At 47.7% G+C, this 22,272-nt stretch overlaps 1 protein-coding gene and 1 long non-coding RNA gene across 2 annotated transcripts; both read left to right on the plus strand.

Annotated features, from left to right (window-relative positions):
- Nucleotides 1–794: 794 nt before the first annotated feature.
- LOC121143106 lies at nucleotides 795–7,476 on the plus strand. The gene is made up of 2 exons (XR_005880217.1): nucleotides 795–1,020; nucleotides 6,786–7,476. It is a non-coding gene; the product is annotated as an uncharacterized LOC121143106 (long non-coding RNA).
- An 8,070-nt stretch (nucleotides 7,477–15,546) lies between these two features.
- Nucleotides 15,547–21,182, plus strand: Socs2 (suppressor of cytokine signaling 2). The gene is made up of 3 exons (XM_005068014.4): nucleotides 15,547–15,746; nucleotides 17,169–17,529; nucleotides 19,326–21,182. Exons 2-3 carry the CDS (start codon nucleotides 17,391–17,393, stop codon nucleotides 19,781–19,783), a joined length of 597 nt encoding a protein of 198 aa, XP_005068071.1. The 5' UTR covers nucleotides 15,547–15,746; nucleotides 17,169–17,390; the 3' UTR covers nucleotides 19,784–21,182.
- Nucleotides 21,183–22,272: the final 1,090 nt, after the last annotated feature.

Genomic DNA, 22,272 nt, shown 5'->3' on the forward strand with positions numbered 1-22,272 from the left:
TCTTCTAAGGGGCAGGTGTGTAGGGATGACTACTATCAGGGGCATTTCCATCCCTTGGTGGCATATCCTTGCCTTAGTAGCTAGCTAAGACAGCCTTCAGAATGCCCAGGATGATGACAAGGAACAAAGTGAGGTTGGCCTATAGAATCAGCCCCTTCCCTCTGGGAGGACCTCCAAGTCAGCCTGAGAAGGAAGACTCATGGCAGGAGCAGCGTCTAGGTGCTGCCCCCTGGATGTAAAATAGCTACTGTGTGGGCTGGTACAGCCACAAGAGGAGTGCTGGGGGTGTGTCCAGCACTGGATCACCTGGTCCTAACCCTGAGATGGAGCCAAGTTCATGAGCATTGGCCGTCTCTCCTCTACCCAGCCGAGCTGCTATTCCAGGTACAACCTCAGATCAATTCTGCAAATATTGTTGGAAGTCTATTTACCGACAAGGGTCATACTAGGAAACTGGAGGCATGGTGATAATTGTCTTGTTTATCAGTATTGTTCTTGGAATGCTAATACAGCTGAGGTTAAAGTTTCTTCGAAGTTCAGGCTCTTGATCTGCAAAATCCGATCTTAATGAGGCCTACGGGGAAAGATTGTGGCATGCCAGTGCGTCAAAACCCTTTCACAGGGGTCACCTAAGACCATCAGAAAACACAGATATTTATGTTATGATTTATAATGGTAGTAAAATTACAGTTAATAAGGAGCAATGAAATAATGTTATGGTGAGGGGTGGTCACCAGAACATGAGGAATTATATTAAAGGGCCATAGCATTGGAAAGTTGAGAATCACGGCCTGCATGAGGTACCTAATCAATAATAGCCAATGTTCTTTTAAAAATATCTCTGTTCTCTTGCAGTTCGCTACTCTCCAATGGAGAGACACGGTGATGAGTAAGGTGTGAATCTCAAAATGAGATTAACGTCCTTGTAAAGCAGTCTGAGGGAGTGTGTTTGCCCTTAGTGTTGTGTGGCATCACAATCAGAAGGGGCCACCTTTGAAGGCGAGAGCAAGCCCTCAGCAGGTGAGGAATCTGTAGACACACGATCTTGTTTTCCCAGGGCCACAGGTGTGAGCCATACATCTCTGTAGTTTCTGAACGTCCCAGGGTAAGGAGTTTTATTCTCCAGCCTGAATGGACTAAGTCATGACTATTACTACTGCCGCCAAAGTAAACAAAACACCTGCAGCCTTCAAGCTGATGGAATGCACAGGGTAGCTGGGAAGACAAGCTATTTGAATAGCATGGTCGGTGCTAATCCACTCGGATCTGGATGCAGAGGCATTATGGACACATTTGGGGATGGGGGCTGGACAGGGCTGGGGACTGTGGCGGTTTGAATGAGAATGGCCTTCATAGTTTCATAGGTTTGCATACTTGGTTCTCAGTTGGTGGACAGTCGGGAAGGATTAGGAGGTTTGACCTTGATGGAGGAGGTGTGTCACTGGGGGTGAACTTCGAAGTTTCAAAAGCTCGCACCAGGCCCAGTCCCTCTCTGTGTGTCTGCTGTCTGTGAATCAGCACCACGCCTACCTGCCTGCTGCCATGCGCCCCAGACAGTAGACTCACCCTCTGAAGCTGTAGCCACGCCTCCAATTAAACTTTCTCTTCTGTAAGTCTCTTTGGGCATACTGTCTCTTCATAGCAACAGAACAGTAGCTAAGACAGGGAGTTATTCAAAGGAAATAATGGCTTAGATAAGACAAAGAAATGACTAATACGATTATTAGATATGGGAGGAATTTGGAGGAGAGAGGTCATTCTAGGCAGAGGGAAAAATATTGTGTAGTTTGTAGATGACAAAGGACTGGAGAAGGAGAAAGGTGAAGAGGAGAGAAGGACAGATCATGAAAGAGACAGCAGATTTACTCTGCAGGTGGAAAAAGCATAGGCTTTTCTGTTGAACTTTGAGTCAAGCAGGAGAAATGGAAAACAATAGATCATTTGTTGTTGTTCTTTAAAATATAATATTATATGTATAGGAAGGAGGGATTTCATGGGTGAGTTCTGTCAAACACCTAGTGAAGAAATAATATCCATTCTACCTGAGCTTTCTAAAATTCTATTTTAACAAAATATCTGGTAAGTTCTTATCACCGTAAACGTACACTTATTTTCTGACCCAGTATACCACTCCCAGATTCATATGCAAGAGGAACAAACTTGTATGTCCACAAAAAGATTCATATATGAATGCTGGTAGCTTTTTCATACTACTAAAAACACTGTAAGTTAACTAATAGAATCCATAAACAAATTATATTACATCCTAGTCATCAAATAATGCTTGTTAAAACATAAGTTATTCTAGAAAGCAGTATGCTAGTAACTATATAAAAGACTACATACTATATTATTTCATTTTATAACATTTTGCAAGACAGATTAGACATTTCTAGGAAATGGAATATATGTATCACTGGGTCTGAAAATAAGTGTATGTTTACTATGATAAAAAACTGTCAGATATTTTGTATTTTGTATTTACAGAGTTTATGTACAGTGGGTATTATTCAGTAGGTATTTGGCAGAATTCACCCAAGTCTTTTGAACCTGATTTTTTTCTTTAATAGAAACAGGGCTATACAAATTGTCCATTTCTTCTTGAGTAAACATTGGTACTTTGCATTTTATTATTTTGTGGTCTTTTGTAGGTTGTTGTCCTAGAACTATCTCTTAATTTTCCAGCTGCTACAGTGATCATCCTATTAATAATTTTCAATGCTATTTTGTGGTGTGTGTGGATTTTGTATAGATGTGCAAATGTTCACATGCTTGCATACACACGTGTGTGTGCGTGTGTGTGCGTGTGTGTGCCTGTGTGTGTGTGTGTGTGTGCATGTGCAGAGGCTGAGGTCAAGTTTCCTTAGTTGCTCTCCATCTTAGTTTGTGAGACAGTCTCTCACACTGTGGTGTTTGAATGAGAGTGGCCCCCAGTGGCTCAGGTATTTGCACGCTTGGCTGTAGTGTTATTTGGTAAGGTGGTGAAGCCTTGTTGGAAGAAGCATGCCGCTGGAGACAGTTTTAAAGCTTCATAGCCTCGTCCCACTCCGCTTCTACTGTGTTGTGTTTACAGTTGAAGATGATGTGCCTTCTTAGCTTCCTGCTCTGCTCTCCTGATGCCATGTCTTCTCCTCTGGCACTGTAACCCCAAATAAACTCTTCCTTCTGAAAGTTGTGGTGTTCATGGTGTTCTGTCACAGCAACAGAAAAGTGACAAATACACTCACTGATCCCAAAGCTTACCAGTTTGGGCTGGCTGCATGCATGGCCACCACATTCCAGGGACCCCTCTTTCTGTGTGTCTCACTCCTTGCCTAGCATGGGTGTGTCTAGCTTTTATGTGGGTGCTGACACCCGCACTAGGATCCTCACACTTGTATGGCAAGAACTCACCAACTGAGCCACTTCCCCTGCTCCTTATGCCCATTCTTATTCTTGTAATTCTGCAGCTGGAGTCCACAGAGCACAATACAATTAATCTAGCTGACAATAAGTGTGTGGCTGGGTAAAGCCTGGGAGCCGTGGCAGAGTAGAATGCATTGTAGACCATGAGCTTAAAATATTATGTCGACAATGACAAGTAATTGCCCAATGACTTTGCTAGACAAATTTGCCTCTTGGAAGAATGTGCTTTTTAATGGGAGAGAGAGAGAGAGAGAGAGAGAGAGAGAGAGAGAGAGAGAGAGAGAGAGAGAGAGAGAGAGAGAGAGAGAGAGAGAGAGAGAAACTTGTTCTGAGGAATTTGCAATAAAAAATCTTCCCAGTAAGTACTGGAAAAGCCAAAGGAAAAGGCAGGATTTATGACCATGATGTCTAGAGAGCTATTTGCAAAGATTTATTTTTAATTATGTGTGTGCATGTGTACATGTATGTGTGTGTGTGTGTGTGTGTGTGTGTGTGTGTGTGTGTGTGCAGGAGACCATAGAGGCCAAAAGAGGGTGTTGAATCCCCTGGAGCTGGAGCTTCAGGTAGTTGTGAGTCATTGCCCATGGGTGCTGGGAGCCAAATTCTAAAGAGATTTGTGTGCGCTGTGCGTGTGTGTTTCATAAGAAACAAGACTTTAATGTTTATTTTAGAATTTTTGGCATACAAATACATACTTCTTGTCTGGGAGCATATTAAAACAAAACAGGAAAAATATGACTTTTCCCTAGAGTAGTCCTGATAATGTCTGAGAAAGCCAGGTGTTGTAATTTAGGCTGTAATCTCAACATTGTGGAGGCTGATGCAGGAGGACTGCTGTGAGTTCCAGGTCAACCAGAGCTACAATGTCAGATCCTGTCTCAGAAAACAAACAACCTGGAAGGGACCGCAGAGACGGCTCCATGGGTAAGAGCACTTGCTCTTGCAGAGGACCCAGGTTCAGTTCCCAGGGCCTACCTCCCATTTATTCCTCCAGTTCCAGAGGATTCGATGCCCTCCTCTGATACCTGCAGGCACTAGGCCTTCATGCTGTATTGCAGACACATATGCAGACAAAACACTCACGCACATAAATAAGTACATCTTTAAAACCTTTTTGATTAGCACTCACAGTTATTTGAAACATTCACGCACATAAATAAGTACATCTTTAAAACCTTTTGGATTAGCACTCACATGATTTGAATGCCTTACTTTAAAAGCAACCTTCTCTACCAACTTCATTTCCGTGTTAAGTGTTACCCTTGTGCACATCACTCTATTGTGTCTAAGTCGATCTGCTCGCAACTACAGAACCATCTAGGTAAGGTATTTTAGCTTAGTTTTGCTTACATGCGAAGTTGGGTTTTTTTTTTCAATTATCATCAAAGGGTGGTTACCAAAACAGGTATATATACTCTAATGTACTGGGGGGGGGGTGATTGCAGTCATTATATAAGGGTAAGTGCATGTTCATAGACTATATTTCTCCTCCTCCTTCTTTTTTGGTTTTGCAAAACAGGTTTCTCTGTGTAACCCTGACTGTCCTGGAACTCTCTCTGTAGGCCAGGCTGGTCTTGAACTCTCAGAGATCCTCTTGCCTCTGCCTCCCAAGTGCTGGGATTAAAGGTGTGCACACCACTACCAGCCCAGCTAGACTTCCTTTATGGTGAGGCTGGCCCAGTATAACTTTAGCTCGCTAAGGTGTAGAAAATGTTCATATGTGATCAGATGGCTCTCCTCTCAGAAGGTTTACGCTGCTTTTCCTATGGTATGTGGAGGGAGCTGTGGTTTGCGACACTTGCTTTTTTTGCTCTGCCACATGTTTTTGTCTAAAGTTAGTCTCACCCTTGATTGGTTGATCTGGTTCTGTTGTTTCTCAGAATTCTATGACTAAGCCAGGAATGGAATTTGTTGTTTATTGATACCCATTTATTTTGCCTGTCTGGATTACCACACTATCACAGCAGACTTTGACCCTTGTGAACATGTCTGGAAAGTCAAATACATTTAGAAGCCTAGGGCCAATGACACCACCAACTGTTCTTTGGGAGGTTATGGAGCAGAAGCTGGAGGTAATTCAAATGTGAAGAAAACTTGTGGTGTGTATGTGTGTGTGTACAAATTTGTATGCATGCCAAGGCACATGTGTGTGGAGGCCAGAGGATGACCTCTGCTGTCATTCCTTGAACACTGTCAGCCTTGCTGTTTTGAGACGGGGTTCCTCACTGGCATGGAGCTCACCAATTAGACTACTCTGGGTGGCCAGTGAGGCCCAAGGATGGACCTGTTTTTGCCTCCTGGCACTGCAGTTGTTGTGGGTGCCATCATGCCTGCCTCCTTTTTATACAGGTTCTGGGGATCAAACCCAGGTCTTTGTGTTTACAAGGCAAGCACTTTACTAACTGAACTAGTCCTCTAACCTGAAAAGGAAACTTAGTAGAGCATTCAACCCATTTTCTTTTTCATGGTACTAATGAGAAAACAAAAGTTTAGAGGAGTCTAGACAGATGGCTCAGTGGGTAAAGTCCTTGCTGTACAAACCTGACAAGCAGGGTTTGATCTCTGGGATCCACATAAAGGCGGAAGGAAAGAACTGACTCCACTGTGGAGCCCACACGTCTTAGTTAGGGTGTCCAATGCTGTGAAGAGACACCATGACCTCAGCAACTCTTATAAAGGAAAACATTTCATTTGGGTGGCTTATAGTTTCAGAGGCTTAGTCCACTACCATCATGGTGGAGAGCATGGTGGAGTGCAGGCAAATATGGTGCTTGAGAAGGAGCTGAGAGTTCTACATCTTGATTCACAGACAACAGGAAGTGAACTGAGTGTAGCTTGAGCATTTCTCTAACAAGGCCACACCTACTCCAACAAGGCCACAGTTCCTAATAGTGCCACTCCCTTTGGGGGTCATTTTTCTTCCAAACCACAACACCATGTAAAGGTGGAACTGAGTCCTTTGACCCTCACATATGCATCAGTTGACTCCTCTGACCCCCACACATACACCTGGGCATGTGCACTGGTGTCACTCTGAACAACAAAAATATTAATATCCACTAAGGGTCTTGATCAAGGTCCTCTCTTCCATGAGGCTAGCTGGGATCTTCCAAGATGGCCCTAATTAATCTTTCCTGGTATGTGCAAAACTTCTCTGTGCATTCTCCCATGAGGTCTTACCCCCGTTGGAACTATTTGAATTATCACTGCACTAAGACATTCTTAAGGAGGTGAACCCAAAGGCACAGAACATTGGAAGAATGTGTTTGTTGATTAGGTGAGTCTTGTCCAAGCTCTTTACTAGATACTATTTTTAGGAGGTAAGACTCACAAGGGATTGAGGAAAAGCTTCATGAAAGCTGAGCTCCTCTTGGTTGTAGGCCCAAGAGAGATGCTCATCCCAAGAGAGAGATGCTCATCCCAAGAGAGATATTCATCCCAAGAGAGAGATGCTCATCCCAAGAGAGATATTCATCCAAAGAGAGATGTTCATCCCAGGAGAGATGTTCATCCCAGGAGAGATGCTCATCCCAGGAGAGATGTTCATCCCAAGAGAGATGCTCATCCCAGGAGAGATGTTCATCCCAAGAGAGATGCTCATCCCAAGAGAGATGTTCATTCCAAGAGAGAGATGCTCATCCTAAGAGAGATGCTCATCCCAGGAGAGATGTTCATCCCAGGAGAGATGTTCATCCCAGGAGAGATGTTCATCCCAGGAGAGATGTTCATCCCAGGAGAGATGTTCATCCCAGGAGAGATGCTCATCCCAAGAGAGATGCTCATCCCAGGAGAGAGGTTCATCCCAAGAGAGATGCTCATCCTAAGAGAGATGCTCATCCCAGGAGAGATGTTCATCCCAGGAGAGATGTTCATCCCAGGAGAGATGTTCATCCCAGGAGAGATGCTCATCCCAGGAGAGAGGTTCATCCCAAGAGAGATGCTCATCCCAAGAGAGATGCTCATCCCAGGAGAGACGCTTATCACAAGAGCAAGCCAAAAAGCACATCGATGGGTAAAACGAAAAAGTTAAAGGGACCCGAGCTGGAAAGAAGGGGATAAAAAAAGATCAAATTTGTTCATCTGTTGTCTCATTTTCTGAGTTCTGGTGGGTGGGGCCTACCATAGCTGAGGATGGGGGAGGGAGAGGCTGTTGAGAGTATTAGAGACACAGCAGTGGGGACACAGACTGAGTCTCTACTTGCATTTCTACGGGGAAAAATAGTAAACACAGCAAATACACCACTGCTGTGATGACAGGTGTCAGCATAGGCATAAGTGAAAGTTAACCACAAACAGATGATCGCGGACGGGCGTAAGGAGTGGGGAAGGAGGTGTTTCAGAACAAAGGCCTGGACTTAGAGAATGCCTTATGGATATTGGGGAAAGTGCGCTTGAGAAGGAGTAATGGCCCCGAGGCAGGCTTGGTGTATTGAGAAAAAAAGAGACACGAGGTCAGAGCACCATGGGGGAGGAGAAAGGAGATAAACGCTGTCTTGCACAGGTGAAATGGTGTCTTTCCCAGAATTGAAATCTTGTGATCGATGCCTCTGACTGCACAGTCCAATCCTGTTACAGAGTCCCTACAGCGCTCAAGGCAACCTCTATTTCTCAGAAGTACTTAAACAGAGAGATCTGCACAGCTCTTGCAATCAGGGTTCTCACCTGAGGCTAACAGGCCTGAGATTCATAGGAAACCATGAAGAGGTTTTCTTTTTTCTTTTTCTTAAAAAAAAAACAAACAAACAAACCAGGGTCTCATTAGCCCTAGCTGGCCTGGAACTCACTATGTAGAGCAGGCTGACTTCAAACTCAAAGAGATCTTTTTGCCTCCTGTCTTCTGAGGGCTGGGATTGAAGATGCCTGCCATCATGCCCAGCAGAACTTTTTTTTTCCCCAGAGAAAATCTTAGCTTAGCTGTAACTTGTACCCTAAAGCCTCTAAGACTACTACTACTACTACTACTACTACTCTCTCTCTCTCTCTCTCTCTCTCTCTCTCTCTCTCTCTCTCTCTCTCTCTCTCTCTCTCTTTCTCTCTCCTTATTTTGAGACATGGTTTCTCTGTGTAACAGTTCTGGCTGTCCTGGCACTTGCTCTGTAGACCAGGCTGACTTCAAACTCACAGAGATCTGCCTGCTTCTGCCTCCTAAGTGCTGGGATTAAAGGCGTGCGCCACCACTGCCCCAGCAAGAATTCCGTTTCTTAAACACAAGAGAGTTACTTCACTTCCATGGACAAACATGCTTTCTCCCACTTGTCATGATACAACCAGTCTTTAAAAATATCTTTAAATTACATTTGTGTGTGTGAGTGTGTGCCTTGGCATGAACCTGCCAAAGGATATCTTTGGAGGCCAGAGGACAACTTGTGGGAGTTAGTTCTCTACCTCCACTGTGTGGGACTCAGGGTTGTTAGGCTCCATGGCAGGTACCTTCACACACCGAGCCGTCTCACTGGTTCTATTCAGTATGTTGGGGGAGCTCTTTTATTTCCCCACTATGGATAAACACTTAGGTATAGAGAGTTATTTCTCCACCATTAGATAAAAACACAGGGGTTTCCCATAAAAGGCAATCCATGTGCAGTGCTGTCGTGGTCACATAATGGGTGAGGCCTGTGGCCAATGGGAGGGCCATGTGCTGGCCAAAGAAGGCAGCCACTACTCTACTTCGGCTGATGCTGTCTTGAGGGAATGGGACCCCATGCTGACAGATCATATGCCTGGGCAAGAGAGGGAGTTAATCTGGAAATATTGAGGGAATGAAATCTATAGCTTTTTAATCTTTCTGGTTTTGAATGCTGGTGCACCCTGCAGCCAATATGAAGAAGTCAGCCCATGGGCATGTGGTTTGTGGTTTCTACATTTAAAAGACTTTCTGAGAAAGCTTTGATTTAAATAGCATCAACAACCTCCACCCATCCATATACACATATGTGGGAAAATCTGAGGGTATGGCCACCTGCTACGTTCTTAGGCCTCAGAGGTTTGGAGGTTGGCTTCCATCTACTTCACTTCTCCTGACTCCCAACCCTGTCTCGGGGCACTGAGTCCAGTGGTACCATCTTCTTCCCCTTCCTTTGCCCTCCAGTGAGTCCTCTGTTATGGGGATGGCCAAGTAGGGCATCATGAAAGGGATGTGGCACTAAGAAACCCCTGTTGAAAAGTGGGAGATGCTTCTTAGCATCCTGTCTTTGTCTTCTTAGGACTTCTCCACTCCCTCCCCTGGATCCCTCCACACTTAGCCCAGCCACAGCATGAGAATGCCCTGGTTTACAGTTCCAGAAACCCAAACAAACCAGGCCAGGGAAAAGTAAAGTCATCCGCTCACATACCCAAGAATCCCGAGGGAAGCGCAGCTTCATGTGGGTTGGATGCCAATGCCCAGGGATCTCTTTCTGTCCCTCCTGCCTCAGCTTTATTTCCGCGGTGTCTTCATTCTTTTATGTGGCCTAAGATGGTTGTCCTATTTGGTCATCATTGCGGTTTCTCCTGGAGCTTTTATACTCAGTCTTGAAGACCAGGATCTAGTTGCCTGAGGGGGTTGTGATACTAGACAATGCCTTGTGCCCCAGGGCATGAGTCACTCCTGTGGACAAACCAGGCTTACATGTGGTCTAGAAGAATGAATGGTGTAGGCAGAACTAAGGGAGTTCATTGAGAGCCCGAATAAAAGGATATCAAATATTTTTATTGGAGAACACTCATGAATAACAGTAAGACAGACGGCCACCACGGTATTCTGCCCAGGGGCGCTGGAAGCTGTGATCAGATCTCTGACCACCACAAGAGAGAGTGAGACTACTCTCCTCTTACTTTTAAAGCAGTCACAGCGGCAAACAAGGAGCTCCATCTCTATCAGGCCGGGTAGCCCAAGGTCGTGGGCGGGGTAAATACCCACTACGGCGTGGTCCCATAATCAGAGGGGGCTGAGGGGGCTCTGTGTGGTGGTTGTACAGATGCAGGAATAGTGGACACTTAAACACGTACTTTCAGCCTATAAGTACATGAAACTCCTATCAGAGTTAGTTGCCAAAGATCACCCATTCACTCATTGTTCACCCAACTGCTGTAAATTGATAGAAACCTGTCAATTCCAGTATTAGCAAATCCTCATTGCAGAACAAACATGTTCAGTTTGGTGTGCTTTGAAGGGGTGTTCGAGTCCAGGTTATTCCTCAATGCAGGCAATGGAAGGAGCTCTTCAGTTTTGTGAACAGCACTCCCATCCCCTCGTGTGGAACCACACTAGGGATCTTGGCATAGTCAGTATCTTGCCCAGATGAACTGGCGTGTTCTTAAGTATCAGTAACAGAATGATGTCATGTTTTGATCCCCTATAAATTTTTTTTTTCGAGACAGGGTTTCTCTGTGGCTTTGGAGGCTGTCCTGGAACTAGCTCTTGTAGACTAGGCTGGCCTCGAACTCACAGAGATCCGCCTGCCTCTGCCTCCCGAGTGCTGGGATTAAAGGCGTGCGCCACCAACGCCCGGCGATCCCCTATAAATTTTATTTTAAAATTGTGTGTGTGGTTTTCTTTTTATGTGTGGAGAGTTTTGCCTGCATGTATGTCTGTGCATTGTGTGCGTGCCTAGTGACCTCAGAGGCCAGAAGAAGGCTTTGGTCCCCTGGAACTGGTGTTACAAATGGTTGGGAGCTGCCATGTGGGTGCTGAGAATTGAACTTAAGACCTTTGGAAGAGCAGCTGGTGCTCTTAAGCACTGACCTATTTTCCAGCTGCTCACCCTACAAATTTTAAAGTTGAACCATAACTCCGGGGAATGAAACTCCATGAAGTTCTGGAGCAGCCGCACATGGAAGTTCGTGGTGAGAATGTGGGTGACCATTTCATGTAGGCAAAAGTAGGACAGTCTTATCCGTACAGAGGACGAGGTAAACTCTCTGAAGGTGCAATGATGATAAAATGTGAAGAAGTACTCCGTAGAAACAGTATGTGAAGTGTCAATGTTCTTTCCATGGATTATTTCAATTTCACACCATCTTGTGGGGCAAGACGTTGGCAAGATGTTTCTTCAGTGGGGCATCAGGCACACCATCCCTATAAGGTAGGCTCTATCATTGTCTCTGTAACAGGTTAGTTTGCCAAAGATCACATATGTAACAGGTTGAGGGTTCACACCTGGAAGTCACACCTTAAAGTCAAGTTGACAATATATTCGTTCATTCATTCCTACTTACATTCCTTAATCAGTGATGCCCAATGCCTCCTACATGTTGAGGATGATTCTAGGTACTGAGACAGCAGCCACAGCTGTGAACAATGCAAGGAAAGAAAAAACACACGATGCTCACATTCTAGAAGAGAAGAAATACAGTAAGTTGGAAAGATACACAAAACATGGCCTAAGTTGGGTGTGTGTGTGTAAAATTTTGAATTGGGTGGCAAGTCTTGATAAGAAAGGTACATTAAATAAAGATCTAAAGAAACTGGAAGCATCCACACAGATAAATGAAAAAGCCCAAGAAGAGGAGGAGACAGCAAGACTCGAAGAAGAGGCAAGCCTGGAGTATTTTCTAAATGACAAGGGGTCCAGTATGACTGAAGCTGACTGACTGGGGCTCAAAGCACCAGGAGCTAAGATACAAAAGTCAAGTGGGAATGGGTCTAATAAGACCTTGCAAATGACAGGACTTAGTCTTTTACTTGGGTGCCATGTAGTCATTTGGCTTGGGCCAGAGGAAAAAGTGAAACCACCCAGTTTCAACATATTTACACTTGATTCTCTGTCAAGAAGCTGCGAAGGGGGCAAGGAAGGCACTCAGGAGATATGACAGTGATCTGGGCAGTTTGTCCTGACGTGCATCAGACGTGCGGCCAGCACTTCAAGTCTAAGTTTATTGTGAGATCAGAATGGAAAGATTGGCCAGCAGGTGTGTATGAAGGCAATCAGCTGGGCAATGCTCTGAGGCTTTTGACCTGAGCGAATGAAACTCTGAGGCCTGAGAGGCAAGGATAGTGCAAAGGAAGGGTGTGTTTCTGTTCTGAGTGGGGGTCATCAGGGCTCAGTCTGGGATATTCAATATCTACTAGACATCTCCAGAAGTGATGCTGATGGTCAGGGTGAGAGCTCAGGAGGTGGGTCCTTCAATGCTGAAGTTCAAGGTCAATAAGATAGACCCTGCTTCAGGGAAATTGGTGACATTGATTTACAAGTGACTTTGGCAAAATAATGACTGTCAAAACTACTAGATGAAAGAATGTCAGATTTTAAAATTCAGCCCTAGTCTGTTATCCCCAAATACTTACTTCTCCTTTCTCCACATATCCTCCTGGTTTTGCCCACATGCAAATTGCATAATTGCATAATTTTGTTCTTCCCTTTTTGCTTACCAGGATCTCATAGACATTTGCTACATGACTCTAACAGTGTTTCTGGAGGATTAAAGAGGCTGACAAAATGCTGGGCATGAAATATTCTAGAAACAAAAGTTGAAAACTCCTACATAGCTTGGTGTCCCGACAGTCAGCTGTGTGCCCTCAGTGGTCTTGTGGGTGGTCAGTGACTCCCTGTTGAGGTGACTGAGCTATGATGTGAATGGTGGCCGTCTGCTCTGCATTGTATCTACATTCTAGAAACGAGTCTGTGCAAAGGCCCGGAGGCAAACATGCAAAAATATCCCCTACAGGTTTATGTGTACTAACCCTGCTTCCTGACTGTCAATACTGATTTGGAAGGCTGTAAACCCTTTAGGAGAGTGGTTCTCAACCTGTGGGCCGTGACCCCATTGTCGGCCCTCTGTCTCCAAAAATGCTTATGTAACAGTAAGCATCCATAACAGTACCAAAATTACAGTTATGAAGCAGCAACAAAATAAACTTATGGGTGGAGTGGGGGGATCAGCACAGCATGAGGAACTGTATTAAAGGGTTGCAGCATTAGGAAGGTTGAGAACTTCTGTCTTAGGAGCTGGGGCTTTGCTGAAGGAAGTGGGTTGCTTGAGTGGGGCCCTGGAGTAGTGGTAGAAGTAACCAATTATTCCTGTTTCCTGGCCCTCTTCTCCAGCAGACTGCACCACCAACTCCTGCCTCTGTGGAGGGGGTGCTCCAGCTCCCAGGCCTTCCTTGTCTGTGCTGGCTCGAGTCCTGTAAACCATGAGTCAAAACCAGTCCCTCCTCCCCTAAACTGCCTCTGCCAGGTGTTTGGTCATAGCAATCAGTAAAGTAACACAGCTAGACTATTTATTCCAATTGCCAAGTAAATAGGAATTAGTGTAATTTCTACACACACACACACACACACACACACACACACACACACTTTTAGGAGCGCAGAAGCATAGGTATGCACTTTCTCTGAGGTTCTCTACCAAGAAAAAATCATCAATACAGAAAATGCTGACCTTAGTGAACCTCAGACATTTTAGTGGTTTAGAAAGTTTCATTTGGTTCTCCAGCTCCACAGAGACCCCATGGGGGATCTGATTTGGTCATTCATGCTAACCTTTCACCAACAGCTTGCATCTAGCTTTTAATTTTACAGAAAACGTTAGGGGTGTGAAGTAGGTGAGCACCTTGTCCGGTTACTCAACTGCTTTGCACTGGTTTTTTAAAACTTCAGGAAGCTCCACCCTTCTTATCAAAGATTCCAAGAACACAGCCCTAAGCATACGAATCTGTCGGTGACCTAGTCCTTGGAAGCTGCGCTATGTCCCCTCATTCCCCGATCTGTCACGTGTATAGAATTATTTAAGAGAAAAAAATCACTGAGGATAAAAATTGGTCCAGGGCTCCTGGCCCTGGTGATGGTTGGGTGTGTTTCCTTCCAGGGCCGGCAGGCGGGGCACCAGGCAAGGCTTGGGAACTGCGCCTCCCCCACCCTCTCCTGGCCTCCCTTGCCCAACTTCCCCACAGCCACAGCTTCAACTAAAACTGGCCATTGCCCTTTCAAGCTTTTGAGCAGTGATGCAACAGAATAGTATTTCAAAGAAAAATGGTTATCGAAATTTTGAGTCCGGTTTTCCCATGAGTGTTATTTATTTATTTATTTATTTATTTATTTATTTATTTATTTATTTATTTGCTGTTTCAAGACACATGAGTGGGGTTTTTATGTTTGTTTGTTTTCTGTAAAAAAAAAAAAAGTAAGTCACATTTAAAGTGGGTCACGTTTCAGGACCCAGCGTGCCTGAATGTGGGCTTGGAGGCCAAGTGGCCTCCGACAGAGTGCAAGGTGAGGGTCCCAATAGGAAAAGGTGCTGGGCTCCATCAGAATTGCGTGTCCTCAGCTTTGCAGGGCATCACAGAGACAGACGCACTGGGCCGGTCATCCCGCAACCCACCGGGGCACAGGTAAGGGCAACTCCTCTGTAGGCCAAGCAGGTGGGCCGGTGGACCTCTCCGAGCCTCCGGAAGGACACGTTGAGCTGAACTGCAGAGGATGGGAGGAGCTGGGCAAGGCTGGTGCAGGGGACTACCCGCCCGAGCTCCAGGGGGAGGGATTGAGAGCAGTCTGCATGGCTTTAAGGAGGCGCTGGTCTCTGCTCGCTCTTCTAGGACAGTGGTGGAGGGACCGCTTCTGGTTCGCTTCCTGAGGCCCCCGGGAGTGGTCGTTGACCTGGGCAGTAGCCTGCTTGCCCCGTCTCCGTGTGTCTTAGAGCGGGAGGGACCCCCACCCCTGTCCCGCCTCCCGCTTGTCAATGCACCCTGTACGGCAGAGGCTGGCGTCTGGCAGGCCGGTGGCTGGAGAAAAGGTCCCCTCCTCCTTGGCGGGCTGGAGACAGGGGCTACTGCTATTCGGGGAGGGGGGGGGAACCAAGGTGCTGAGCTGATGCGGATGGGGGCAGGCTCTGGCCACCTAAAAGGCATTGGCTGGGCACTTCTCCCACTTGTCCCCGAGCACCCCGAGGTGCAGGGTCAGAGGAGGGCGCAGTCAGTCCCAGGCTTCCACCCCGCAGCCACCACCGGCACCCGCACCGGCTCTCACGCCGGCTCCCTTGAAGCCTGCGCATTAGCGCCCGAGCCTCTTTAAAGCGCTGGCGGGGGCTGCGGTCACGTGAGGCGGATTCCTGGAAAGTTCCTGGAAAGCGGCCTCCGCAGCGGCCGGGCGAGCGGGCGGGGCGCGAGGGGCGGGAGGCGGGGAGCGAGGGAGGGAGGGAGGCGCGTGGGGCTGGGAAGTCGCGCGCACACTCTGCTCCGGGGACAGACGTTTAACTCTTGCCAAGTCTCGCCGCCGCTGCGGCTCGCGGGCCTTGGGCTTCCCTTGAAGCATGAGCCTTCCCTCCCGCAGCCGCCAACGCTGCGCGGGGCGCGGACAGTGCGCGCCGGGGCTCCGGGCGCGCGGACTCCAGATCCCTTGTGCCCCGAGCCCGGAAGCTTGCGGCAGGTACCGCTCGCGAAGCCCGAAGGCTCCGCCCGGGGGACAGTGGCAGCGGGGCGGGGAGGGGGGGGCGAGAGGGCGGCGGGGTGCGAGCCCTGGAGCGGGCGGACAGCCTGGGCTTCCTGAGTTTAGGGCTCCCGGGGAGAGTTCGAGTCGCGGCTCTGCCGCATTGGGACGCAACTGCCTCCTCTCCCGGGTTCATTCTCGGCCATGAGAAGTCTTCAGAGCCCCCACCCCCAAACAACTGCTATCCAAATTTATAATCCTAATAACCTGATCTCCCGCTCCTCCTCGCCAGCCTCCGCCCTTGCTCCCCCCTCTTTCGCCCATCTCCTCCGCCACAGCTGGAGGGAAACCCGGCACTAGCGAGCAAGGGTGTCAGCCTGGGTGGCGAGGGGTGGGTGCGCGGGGCGACGATCTCTGGGATTTTTGTCTGCCTTTGGCGCCGCAGAATCCGCCTGCCTCTACCGAGCGCAGAGCCGGTTGCATCCCCAGGCATCTGGTTCTTGAAATAAACGTCAAGGGGAGAACTCAGACGGGCACCCCTCCTTTCCCCGGCTCTCCCTCCCCCCGCCCCATGTCCGCTGGGGAGGCTTCCTGGTGCGGAGGCGGCAGTCGCCGCGGAGGAGGTAAGACCTCGGTGCCGGTTGATGGCACGTCCCGCTGCGCTCGCCGCTGCGGGCTCAACCCCGGCCTCGTCTGGAGCTCGGGCGGGGGCTGCCCGCTCGGGCGGATTCCTCGACAGCGCCCGCGGCGGCAGCTGCAGAAGCAGCGTTCCGCATTTGGCAGCGACCGCCGCCGCGCCCCCCGTCCTTGTCCGGAGCGTGCTCCGGGAAGCAGCAGGAGTGGGGACGAGGCCGCGTCCGCGGCGGGGTTGCAGCGGCTGGCGCAACGCTAGCGCACCGCAGCACCCTCGGCTGGCGACCCAGGAGCCCTGCGGCGCTTTAGGGCGTGGAACCAGGTTTTGCCGGATGCATCCTCCCAAGGGCCCTAGGGCTGCTCGAAATGTAGGATGGAAAAGCCAAGTGCAGAGAACTGCCATGTTGTTTGCATTTATTATGTTTTTTTCAGACTTGCTCGTGACAAAGGCCTATCCCGACCCGCAGGTGACTGTCTCCTAAGCTGCTTGTGTGTGATTCCAGCACAGTTCTCGGGCGGGAAAGCACCTTGTTTACCCTCACCCTGTCTCCCACCGCACCCCTCCACTCAGGCCAACTCTAGTCAGTGCCTTGCGCCTCTGCTCTCTTTTTAGTCTTCTTTCCCCCAGAGCTGGGCAGGGCGTTAACTGGATGCTTGGGGTTAAATGGTACAGAAGCACGCAGGCGGAGGAGTCCCTGGGATTTTCCACGTGTCTGTTTCCCCACCCCCACCTCGGCCCTAGGGGTCCAGTCCAGACTGACCCAATCTCTGCCCATTGTCTCTTCACAGGCCATCTGTGGGTGACCGTGACTGCGAGAGACTTTGCCACACCATTCTGCCGGGATTTGGAGAGAAGGAACCGGCTGCTTCCAACCCCTTCCCCCTCCGCCACCATTTCGGACACCCCGCAGAGACTCGTTTTGGGATACCTTGTGACTTCCCAGGAGGACGCGAGGTCCGCTGGCCCCAGCTCGGGCGACCACCTGTCCCTGGCGTGTTGACTCATCTCCCATGACCCTGCGGTGCCTGGAGCCCTCCGGGAATGGCGCGGACAGGACGCGGAGCCAGTGGGGGACCGCGGGGTCGGCGGAGGAGCAGTCCCCAGAGGCGGCGCGTCTGGCCAAGGCCCTGCGCGAGCTCAGTCAAACAGGTAGGAAGCTGGCGGCTGGCGCGGAGTGCCCGGAGAGACCGGGCGCCTTCCCCAAGGCAGTGGCTGGGACTGCGGCTGGGACGCGGGCCCAGGTGGGGATCACTGAAGGCGATGGGACTCTGTCTCCTCTCGCCCGGTCCGGGCTCCAGAGCCCGGGAGCCGCGGGAAGGGATGCCCGCCGGCTCGGCGGGATCTTAGGTGACGACAAAAGCAAAGTGGAGGGACGCTGGGGCTCGGGCGGAGGACTGAGCGCGAGCTGGGCTCCTTGGGAATGGTCTCTCGGTGCGGTGACCCTGGGCTGCTTTCGGCCGGGGTTCGGGCTTAGGCGCTCCGGCTCGCACCCGCGTGGGAGAAAAGCGGCGGGCGCCTCCCTTAACGCAGGGCGAGCGGGCGGCCAGTGGGCTGTGCTGCCTCTCGGCTGGGCTGCGTGCGCTCCTGGGCTCAGCCGCCGCCGCAACCCGGGACGGTGGCAGCCAAGTTCGGAGACAGACAGTCTGCGTGGAGCGCAGCTGCGGGATAGCATGGCCCAGAGCAGCCAGCAAGGGCCTTGCCCAGGACGGCCTCCAGGTACCCCTTGTCTCGGGCGCCACTCTGTGCAGTGCGGAAGCGGCTCCCAGCATCAGAAGGAAAAGAAATGAAAAAAAGTATATATATATATATATATATTATTTTTGTTCCGAAAACAATCCTTGTGATTAAAGTCTGTCATGAGGCAAGACAACTTTTGGTAGCAGTAAGGACTGGGGTGGAGGGGGGAAGTTCCAGTCTTTTCTCGGTGCCCCGGGCTTTTCCTCCTCGGGAAAGTTTCCCGGGTATATCATGTATTGGCTGGCGGTGTGTGTGCATGAGGGGGGTGTCGGCCGAAATGGATAGCACATTGTCCAAAGTTATTAAATGAAGTGTCTTGTGTCACTTTTGTTAGCGAGATTCTGGATATGACCAAAACAATCAAATAGAGATTTCAGAGAACTGGGGTTGTAACACAATTTGAACTAGGGCAAAGTCCAAAAGAATATAGTGAAGGCTGTAAACTTTTAAGTGCCAGGTATCTGCGCTCTCTTTCCCCAAACGTAACTAGTTTTAATCAAAGCAGTCAACAGTAGTGCTATCTAGAGCTTCCAAAAGAGAATCAACATTACAAGTTCTTTGGGGGCAGGTCTGGGGAAGGGGGTACCAACCATTCAAAAAAACTTGCTTTTGATTTTATTGCAAATATTGGAGATATGTTTTCACTTTTCTCCCTAACTTTTTTTCTAACTTACTTAGTAGGTTTTTTTTTGTCTCAATTAAACTATATTGAAAGTGTCATTTTTCTCCTCAGCCAATATGTCTATCATATTGCAAAAGTTCTTTTGGCTCATTAGAAGGAAATCTTAACATAGTTTAAAGAAGAGCTACAGAAAATCATTTAAAAAAGAAAAAATATTGGCTTACAGTTGTGCCTAGAATGGACTTAAGTTATTATTAAATGCCTACCAAAAGATTTGTGATGGTCCCCGGAACACTTTCAGTCACGGGCATTTTTGAAAAGGAGGTATAACAAGAAAACGGAGTTGAGCCTGGTGGTGCAGGCCTGTAAGCTCCATGACTTGAGAGGTGCATGCAGAAGAACCAGAAGCAAGGCTATCCTTGGCTACAAAGTAAAACTGAGGCCAGCCTGTGCTACAGGAGGCCCTGTCTCAAACAAAACAAAACTAGAAAAAAAATCACTGTCAAGTACAGACCGTATTCTAAAAACCCTTATAATAACTGTTTCGTTTTCTTTTCTTTTTTTCTTTTTGAATGAAAACCCCCAGGATGGTACTGGGGAAGTATGACTGTTAATGAAGCCAAAGAGAAATTAAAAGAGGCGCCAGAAGGAACTTTCTTGATTAGAGATAGTTCGCACTCAGACTACCTACTAACTATATCTGTTAAGACGTCAGCTGGACCGACTAACCTGCGGATTGAGTACCAAGATGGGAAATTCCGATTGGATTCTATCATATGTGTCAAGTCCAAGCTTAAACAGTTTGACAGTGTGGTTCATCTGATTGACTACTATGTTCAGATGTGCAAGGACAAACGGACAGGCCCGGAAGCTCCCCGGAATGGGACTGTCCACTTGTATCTGACCAAACCTCTGTACACTGCAGCACCCTCTCTGCAGCACTTCTGTCGACTCACCATTAACAAATGTACCGGTGCCATCTGGGGACTGCCTTTACCAACAAGACTAAAAGATTACTTGGAAGAATATAAATTCCAGGTATAAGTATTTCTCTCCTTTGAACACATGCCTCATATAGAATATCTCTGAATGCAGCTATGTAAATGAGAACCCGGAGGCCCCTTCTCTGGATAATGGCGCAGAATTCTTTACTAAGGGCAACTGAGCTCAATCTAATTTAAAGGTGTGAAGATGTAGCTAGGTATTTTTTTTAAATCCCCCTAGGTAGTTTCAGCTGAGTGATGCCTCCTTTCCTATGGCTGATCAAGACTGAATGGCCCTTTAAAATAAAAAAACGAAATGTCCCAAGTAAAGGCGAGGGAAAATTGCTACCAGAACGACTTGCCTTTTTCGGGTTCCTATGCACGGGGTCAGAAGTCCAAGCTCCATAGGAGAGACAGTTCCGTGTGGATTACTGAAGGATGAAAAGACCCTGGCTGACCCAGGCTTAGCTTCACTTCTAGATGCCTGGTGATCAGTCTGTGTTAGAACATGGTATGTTTTGCATTCTGATGTATCTAGTAGGAGTTTTGTTAAACTGCTCATGCTTGTATTTACCCCTCATTTTATGCAATTAACCAAATCAACCAAAAACAGTCACCATGAGATCCTGTATCTGTCTTTTTACTACACATAATGAACTCTCCCGTGAACGAGTACTGTAGTAAATCCATTTCAAGGCAGCCTTACTTACAGAAACATTTCAAACTGGTGCAAACAGAAAAGACTTCTCTCTTTTCCTTTAAGGCTAAAGACAAGAATGTCATGCTATACAGGTGCAACTCAATCCTCGATAATAAAACCCAATGTAGATAGAGACATTTTACCCCTTGAAGTAGCTGTGAGTCCTAACCTATTGCCATTGATTTTTGGAAATGGCTCCAGAAGTTTCCAAGTTGTCCTTGAATTGTCTGACCACGGACATCAACAGCTGTCTCCCTTCTACCATGTAGAATACTGACTTACTTTTCTTCCAAATATAGGGGGTACCTGCCTGTTTTTCAGAGTGTTTATTTACTGCTGTTACTATTTGATTAGAATGTATTAAATAATAAAAAACCTCTGACTTTTACAAGTTGCCTTTATTACTTTGAGTTATAGATGTACATTTCCATGGTAATAAAAGGTTGTCATAAAAACTTGTATCAAGTGAAGTAAACTGAGCAATCAGCAGGGTAGAACATTAACTCGCTCGCCTTCAAATAAGGGCTGCACCTGCGCTTCCTGTTTCAGAGTGCGTAGTTTGCCGACTAGGAATTGTCAGAAAGTCTGGTCCTGTGCAAGGTGGACAGGCATAATCCTCATGCTTTTCATGTTTTCAGAAGGAATGGTTCAGCAACCATTGAAATTATGTCATGGTCTGATCTCTTAGCAAGCTGAGCAGTTGCAATACTAAATAAAAATAACCAGTCGTCTGGCCACTGTCTTTGGCCACACGGTCTCACGACTGCTGTAAATGTGTCATTTCTTTCTGGAGTCTGGACGTGTGTTCTTCCTGCTACCCTTTACATTTCCCCTGCCAACCCATGAGACTGCAGTGTTCCAGGTGAAATGTGAACCTGGCGTACCGTGTATGCACTCTGGTGAATAGAAAATTATCAAGTGCATAGTAACAGAGCTTGCTACTCACGTGTCTTACCTGGCCGTTTTTGAAACTCCCAAACACCTGGAAGAATTAGTAAGCCTATCCAAACACAAAGGATTGCTGGGTGGGGCTTAGGAAGAGCCTCTGCAGTTAATATTTCAATAAGAGCTGGTTTTACAGAGTCTGGTCCATGTTGGGCAATAACATTTTCATTTAGGTTATTTAGATGCTGTGGTTTTCTTCAGGACTCCCTTTCACACGTGGACATCCCTCTGGCAGAATGCTTGACCACTGGCAGATCTCTCCTATGATCAGTAGCAAGAGGCTTTGTGGAATTCTTGCACAGGTCCCCTGCAGTCGGGAGGCATGAGTGCTTGTGGAGTTATGACAGGTTCCACATGATTGCAGCAAGTGACTTGCAGTTGGGGATAGTCCAGACTTCTCTGCATTAGGCTGCAAAACTCATCACTTTATTTTTCCAATCCTCCCGATTCAAAGGAAGTTGATAGGCATCAGGGAACAGTGCTTTTTGCTTTATAGTTTCTAATATTTATTTATTGAGTTCCTCGTGTGCCAGGTACCTTATCCATATCATCTCATTTATCCTCACAAGGGCTAAAAGAACGAAGTACAGTTCTTATGGGAGGTGACTATTCTACACTGATCCAGGTAACCATTTAAAGCAGGCTGTATAGCAACCCTCAGCCTTTTTACTCTTGCCTCAGTCAGACTAGTATAGCTGGATTAGCTAGCTGCTGGTGTGCTTTCTCTGTGTGAGGTTCTAGTCAAATCTTTTTTTGGGGGGGGGGATATTTTGAGACAGGATTTTTCTGTGTAGTTTTGGAACTTGTCCTGGACCTTGCTACGTAGACCAGGCTGGCCTCGAACTCAGAGATCTGCCTGCCTCTGCCTCCCAAGTGCTAGGACTAAAGGTGTACGCCACGACTGC

Source organism: Mesocricetus auratus, unplaced genomic scaffold (assembly GCF_017639785.1).
Source record: "Mesocricetus auratus isolate SY011 unplaced genomic scaffold, BCM_Maur_2.0 Super-Scaffold_100011, whole genome shotgun sequence".
NCBI classification, from domain to species: Eukaryota; Metazoa; Chordata; class Mammalia; order Rodentia; family Cricetidae; genus Mesocricetus; species Mesocricetus auratus.

Bases quoted from the DNA above. Each gene is read 5' to 3' on its own strand.
- Socs2 (XM_005068014.4), top strand. From the start codon at position 17,391: ATGACCCTGCGGTGCCTGGAGCCCTCCGGGAATGGCGCGGACAGGACG. The intron at 17,530-19,325 runs GTAGGAAGCTGG...GAAAACCCCCAG, and splicing joins GCGCGAGCTCAGTCAAACAG to GATGGTACTGGGGAAGTATG.